Source organism: Seriola lalandi, unplaced genomic scaffold (genome assembly GCF_002814215.2).
Source record: "Seriola lalandi dorsalis isolate HSWRI2012SDOR001 ecotype SW California unplaced genomic scaffold, Sedor1 jcf7180002054327, whole genome shotgun sequence".
NCBI lineage: Eukaryota > Metazoa > Chordata > Actinopteri > Carangiformes > Carangidae > Seriola > Seriola lalandi.
The window spans coordinates 213,670-220,744 of NW_019524880.1; the positions used below are offsets into that span (position 1 = coordinate 213,670).

The 7,075-nt window shown below is 44.4% G+C and overlaps 1 protein-coding gene across 1 annotated transcript in view; it reads left to right on the forward strand.

Annotated features, from left to right (window-relative positions):
* Window positions 1-7,075, forward strand: part of LOC111655616 (chaperone Ric-8A-like) — a 13,660-nt gene that overhangs the window by 1,716 nt on the left and 4,869 nt on the right. The window contains exons 3-9 of the mRNA XM_023407085.2: window positions 1,161-1,208; window positions 2,485-2,502; window positions 4,339-4,431; window positions 4,584-5,140; window positions 5,548-5,683; window positions 5,872-6,060; window positions 6,551-6,555. Of these exons, the coding sequence (XP_023262853.1) occupies window positions 1,161-1,208; window positions 2,485-2,502; window positions 4,339-4,431; window positions 4,584-5,140; window positions 5,548-5,683; window positions 5,872-6,060; window positions 6,551-6,555 (1,046 nt within the window). The remainder of the gene's footprint in view (window positions 1-1,160; window positions 1,209-2,484; window positions 2,503-4,338; window positions 4,432-4,583; window positions 5,141-5,547; window positions 5,684-5,871; window positions 6,061-6,550; window positions 6,556-7,075) is intronic.

A 7,075-nucleotide genomic window follows, 5' to 3' on the forward strand; every position in this document is an offset into this window, starting at 1 on the left:
TGGCACATGTTTGGTGTCTTTGGAAACTCCCATTTCAAATAAAGTTGTGCTTTGAATGATGAGTGTGTAAAGACGAAGCCAGCGGAGGGTCCTGAAAAGTTTCACACTGAAGTTTCTTCTTCACTTGTACATTTCTTGCAGTTGTATATTGTCTCATCTTCTCTTGTTCACTTGTACATTTCTTGCAGTTGTATATTGTCTCTTCTTCTCTTCCTGGTTCTGGCTGTTAAACATTTGAGTGTAAATCACAGTGAGTTCACCTTTAATGAAATGTGCTGTATAAATTGAATCAATGTCTTCCTCTGCTGCTGCTGCTGCTGTGATGAATTAAACTTGTATTCTGCTGCCCTCTGGTGGCTGCAGCCACACACTGCTCCACACCAGGCGTACTGTAATACCATGTAGCAGTAGTGAAGAAGAAACAGTATTTACTGAAGAAAAAGTCCCAACAGCACAAATGTTCATTCATAATGATGGAAATATTGAACAGTGTGTGGATCATTGTTGGTTTAGTTTTTATGTCTCTTCATGTTGTTCTGAGCTGCAGTGATGAAGAGGAGAGTAAAAGCTTCATCACTGTCAGGAATCCTGTCCATTAAAGAATCTGTGTTCAGGTCAAATGAAGCTAGAATAGTTATTATGTAGTTATTTAGTGATAAACTCTCCTCTGTTTGTTAGAGGCTCTGTTTTAAAACCAGAGTAACACATGGAAAGACTCAAACAGCAAAACCATCCACTGATTTATAAAATTTCTACTGGCAGTTACCATGGTGATTTACCCAGGTAAGGACTGAACCACCATTGTGGGACTGAAAACCCAGAGTTAAACCTGAAGTTACCTCGATAACCTCAGTATCTGGTGTAAATCTGCACTTTGACCCCTTGGACTGGACCTGGACTCTGTTGCAGCCTGTGGCCCCAGGTCCCTGTGGTAAATGTGTCCAGGTGGAGATCAGTCACTGCATGTGTTCTAATTCCTTACTGTAGGTTTTCAACATGAGTGTGTCCTCGGTAGAGAAGTGACGACCGATGAGCTACTTTAATGATCAGCTTCCTGTTTGTTGGGTTGTCGGCGAATCTCAGAGTTACTGACTGTCTTGCAGCTTTTGATCTGTTGACTGACTGACCAGCCGATCTGCTGTTCCTCTGTTTCTCCTCAGTATGCAGACTGCTTCTTTTTCAACACTGAGGTTCAGGAGAGGAAAAAGGTCAGTACTTCCTGCCTCTGTCTACTCCATCATTCCTCTTGTTGTTTGTACATCAGTGTCTGTCTCATCCCGTCCCGGTATATGTCCCTCCCTCTGAGTGGTCTGGCTCCCAGCCTGCCTTCACTCATACTGACGCTGTCACTCTGATCCAGCTCTGATTAGAAACACCTGCTGGAGGTTTTTCCTTTTATGTTCACCATCTGTATCTGACATCAGTATCCAGCCTTCACTGCATTAAAAATATTGATCCTTAAATCATTAGATTGTCATTATGTAATTGATTCTTGCAGCAAAAACACATTCTCACTTTACTGAGCCCTGATCTGAGTCACAGCAGAGTGGATCAGCCTGTCAGAGTCCTCACAGACTTTGAGTCTGTGCAGACATGTGTTTATCATACACTTATTGAAAACAACAGAGTTCACTGTCACTGACAGTTTCCATCCCCAGACTGCTCTGAGGTCTCGTCTCCACGGCAACACTTCTCTACAGTGAGACATCCAGCTGACTGTACAATATGTTCAATCACAAACACATGATGTTCAGTATCTCATCCAAAGACACTTTGACATGCGGACTGGAGGAGCTGGGAATCAAACCACCAATCAGAAGGTTTGATTCCTGCTCTTCCTCCTGAGCGTCACTGCTCCTCACTGTGAGTGGCTCTGCTGTTGAAGTGAATGACAGTGTATGGGCGTCAGGAAAACAAAAGTGCTGCTGATGGTTTGGTCTCCACAGGCTCCACCCAGTCTACAACAGGTCCAAGCTGGAGCTGGTTAAGATCTTTAACCAGTTATTTGACTTTAAATCCTCACTGTGTTTATATTATAATGTATGAAGCTCAGTCACATCATGTCTGAGCTGTGGAGTACACCTGTTACTGTGCTCTGTCATCAGTTCACAGTCTGAACACAGGTTGTAGTGTGGATGCTTGTATCCAGGTCCTTAGTGACACCACATATATGTAAATACAAAAGACGCACAAACCATCACATCCAGGTCAGCTGTTCGGCTGACATCAGAGGCGATGGTGCTTCAGGTGAGGAGGAGGGACGTCTCACTTCTGTCTGACTACAACAGAGATTCACGCTGGGCTCCACTCCACTGAGACTGATTGTGAAGCTGTTGTCTGACCTTTGACCCCAGATGATGTTTAACTGCAGAGTCTCAACATGATACCCCCCCCCAATCTAAAACCTGATGTGTCTATAATGCTTTTCACTGCTCTTTTCCACACATGCATCTCTGTCCCTGCTGATGGACAAACTGACTGCAGCAACAACAACTGGAAGAGGTGAGAACCACAGAGAGACAGAGAGAGGGAGAGAGATAGAGTCAGAGAAAGACAGACAGAGAGAAAGAGGGAGAGAGAGAGAGAGAGAGAGAGAGAGAGAGAGCTGACCACGAGTTCCCTCTGTATTAGATTAATCTGTGAAAAGGCTTACATTGCTTAGTCACACCTGGTGTGTGTGTGTGTGTGTGTGTGTATGTGTGTGTGTGTGTGTGTGTGTGTTTCCACACTGATTGTGTAACAGTGTCCATCTGTATGTCCAAAGCTCCTCGGACTCTTCATGACTCAGCAGCCCATTGACCTTGACCCTGTAGAGATCCTAAAGCTACGCTACGCTAGCTAGCTAACCCTGAGCAGAGAACCTGAGACAGTCAGGAGCTTCAGTCATCTGTGAAGTGACAGGTTTATAAATGAGTAGATAATAAGTGACACAGGTGTGTTGTGAAATTATCACACCGGAATGACTTTTGAGAAATGAATTGTTAATCATGACAATACAATTATTAATTACACTTTTTTCTGTTGATTACACACAATGCTCAGTGCACAATGCAACACAATTATTGGCCTGTATCAACTTACATTGTTGCCACACATTTTATGAACAGTTGCTTTCTGCACAGGACAGATTATGATCATTGATTTATGATCATTGATAATTCAACAGTGTAGTTTTTACCTTTAGCATAGCAACGTTTGCAGCAGGCACTTCTTTCTATAACCACATGACATCAGAGGGCAGTGGCCCCTCCCATCAGTCTCTTCTTTGATCTATTTAAAGTGGACACTGTTTGACAGAATGAGATCCAACGTTAACAAGAAGAGAGCTGCTGTAAAGACTTTATTTCTACCTCTGAATGTCATTAATATCATTAATGTCATTTCTATTAATTGGTTTATGTTGGTTGGTCAATATGTTACAGAGGAAAGAGCTGGTCTGTCATCGTTACGACTTAAAGACACAGTCACAGAGACATTAGGTGTTTGTACTGAGTTTAAGGAGTTCAAAGAAGAAGAATTACTGTGATTATTATTTGTGTGTTTGTCTTATTCAGTTACTGTGGGTGAATTTAAAGAGTCGGTTCTGTTAGTGTCAGTGTCCTGCTGCTCCAAGAGCAGCAGCTGGTGACAGTGGTGAGAAAAGACTTCCTTTAGAGGAAGAGACCTGGAAGAGACCCAGACCCAGGGTGGGTGAGAGAGAGAGAGAGAGACAGAGAGAGAGAGAGAGAGAGGGAGAGAGAGAGATAGAGAGCGATAGAGAGAGGGAGAGAGAGGGAGAGACAGACAGAGAGAGAGAGAGAGAGAGGGTAGAGGAAAAGACCACCATGTATTATTAATAATAGTGATAGCAGCGACAGTAACAGTAACAATAATAATGTTAATGCTAACTTTAGTGTTACTATATGAGTAATAATGAGAGCTAATAACAGTGATGATTATTATTAATTAGAGTAAATCCAGCAGCAGCTGTTGAACAGGATCATGGGGCAGTAGATCCAGACTCTACAGCTCTGGAGGTGGGAGGACCTGCAGAGAGGAACAGGAGGAGAGAAAGAAAGAGAGGAGGGGGGCAGGAAGGAGAGAGAGAGAGAGAAGGGAGAGAGAGAGCCTGAGCACACAGCCTGAGCCTCATGTGCTTGAGGGAGAAAACAAACAGAATGATGCAGTGATTTTCAGAAAGGTGATATTTGAACACCAAGATACAGGAAGTGATTCCATGTTACTGTGATCATGCCATCCCATAATAAACCCTCTGTGAAAGGTTGGTCAAAATGAGCAGATCAGTACTTTGGTTCAGGACTGAGGAACATCTGAGTAACATCTGTCTTTCTGTCTCAGTTCAGGAAGAACAAAGTGAGGGACCACCCTCCTGACTCTGACTCTGAAACGGACTCAGAAGATGATGAGGAACCTGATCTTCTCCTGCGGCAGGTAGGACCATGATTTGTGTGTCCAAGTGTGTGTGTACTATAAAAGGTTTTATAGTGTTGCATGTGTTCCTGTTGTGAACGTGTGTACTTTATATCCCTCTTTGTTTTCTTCTCCTCTCCAACGTCATGAACCTATAACTGTTGTCCCTCCAGCGTCTGGCCACGGCCCTGCTGAGCTTCATCAGCTCTCAACTCCAGCCTGCAGTGTTACGGGTTTGCCTTCATACCCTGCGTATCTTGTCCCGTGACCGGCGGGCCCTGGGGCCCATGGTCACTGATAGCGCTCTCCTCACCTTGGCTCACCTGGGAGGCATCAGCTTACAGCAGCAGGAGGAGGAGGAGGAAGAGGAGGAACAGGCTGAGGATCAGTTAGCCAGAACACACAGTCAGATGAAGAGAGGAGCAGCATGTAGCTGTGAGGAGGCTGAGGAAGAGGATGCTACACCTTCAGCTGTTAGCTCTGTGCTAACACCTCCTGCCCCTGCAGCTGAGGCTGCCTCCACAAACGGCTCAGTCCATCAGTGTTACAAGTGGAGAGAAGATGGTGTTCCTGTGGTGCTCCCCCGAGGGAAGAAAGACACCTGGGAGGAGAACAGTGAGGAGGAGGAGAAGGAGGAAGATGGAGAGGTCTGCAGGAAGGAGGCCATGAAAGTCTTGTGTAATGTCGTCTACAACAGCCCCAGGGCTCAGGAGAGGGCCAGCACACTCAGGTGACACTCATATTCTCATCATATTCTATCATGTAATAACATAGAAGAAACCTTTTTGTGTTCCTGAGATATCGCGTTCACAAGGCCAAAACCATTTTGTGAGGTCACTGTGACCTTCACCTTTGACCTCAGGTTCATCAGTTCGTCATTGAGTCCAAGTGAATGTTCCGTCAAGGCGTTACTGGGATATCATGTACATGAGAATGGCACCTTAGACGGACAACCTGAAAACAATATGCCTCCAGCTCTGACTGTCACCAGTGGAGGCAGAACTAGAATTATAGTATTATTTTAGTATTAGAGTATTATTTTAATTATTCAGTTACATTTCAATTATTTCCGCATTCTTTATACCAAAACAGTGTTTCAGAACATGCTCACCAGCTGCCTCTCCTCCTCCTCTGAAGGCTTCTGCAGGGCCTGTGGCAGAGTGTGAAGCAGGGTGTGTGGAGCGGGCCGTCCTCCGGGGGTCAGTTCTACAAGCTGAGGCTGCTCTTCCTGCTGACGGCTCTGAGGCCGGAGCTCCGGCTGCAGCTGCAGCAGGTGAGAGCTTTCACACCTGTGGACGCCGCACGGAGAGGCTGTTTTTCTTCTGATAACAGAATCATAGTTCTGTCATCCTCATCATTACCTCTGATTCTCTGATGATGAATAGACAGAACATGGTTCTGATGTGCTGATGATCCGTGCTCTGCCTGTGATATATTCTGTGATGATGTTTGTCTCCTCAGGAGCGTGGAGTGTCAGTGCTCACCAGCGCCCTGGAGCAGTGCCTGGCTGTGAGGTGGGGCGAGGGGTACGAGGTGCTCAGTGACCGCACATCTCCGCCCATCTCCAAGGAGACGTCCCAAGAGGTCATTGAGATCCTCAAGACCCTCTTCAACATCGCTCACACATACTACAGGCAGGAGCCAGATGAGGTGAGAACTCACAGATCCACCACACTACCCCAGCTGGACTGATCAGCTGATTCATTCATTAGTGGTCTGCTGCTCATTCACCTTTTGTTCTGTAAAGTCATTACATGAGCGAGGAAAACTCGTCAGTTTAGAGACTGGTTGATAATTGGCCCCTGGATGAGTTTAACCACAGAAGATGTCAAATCAGGTTGGAAAAGCTGCAAGTGATGAATTAACAATATTAATTATGGGAGGTGGACAAAAGCTGAGGAGGAAGGTGTTTGGTTTATAAACTGACAACAGCTTAGACAATGATTCAAGAGATTTAGTCTCTTGAGTCGATTCAACACAGACAGAACATACTGCACTACTGATTCTGTAGCTGGAGATAGAAACCAAAAGCATCAATAAGAGCCAGAAAGGATCACAGGCCTCATTCAGCTGAATATTGAATTAGAATCTCAACAGAATGAGGAACAGGGTCTGAGATAGAGTCTCTGTGTTCTTCTAGAAACTGTGAGTACAGGTCAGGTGGTCTATAGAGAATGGTCTGTTGACCTAGGCAAAGTCAATTACAGCTGATGGAGAAGGTTTTAACACAACAGCCTTAAAAGTGTTAAAGCTAATATAAAGTTTAGGAGGTTAAATTGAAAGTAGACCACGCCCCCATCTTAATTATTCAGCCAGGTAACACGGACAGCGGTAAACTTAAGATTCATTTAACAGTAACAAACGTTTGGTTTAAGCCATGTTTCATATCAACCAATCACATCCAGTTGTATTCTGAAGACTCAGATGATTTATCCGGAGATAATAATAAGGTGTATAAAGCCAAGTTTGAGTGTTCGAGTAAAGTTTCAGTCTGTAGCGCTGAGAGTAAATTAGGTATTCATTAGAATAAAGTGTCTTTTTTACATTATTAGTAGAAACTTGTCTGATGTTTCTTATTCTAAAAGAAACATAAAAAGTGTTTTCGAAGGGATGAGACCAGACTCCTGTACTTTGAAGCAGGATTTGAGATTACTGAGGTAACTAG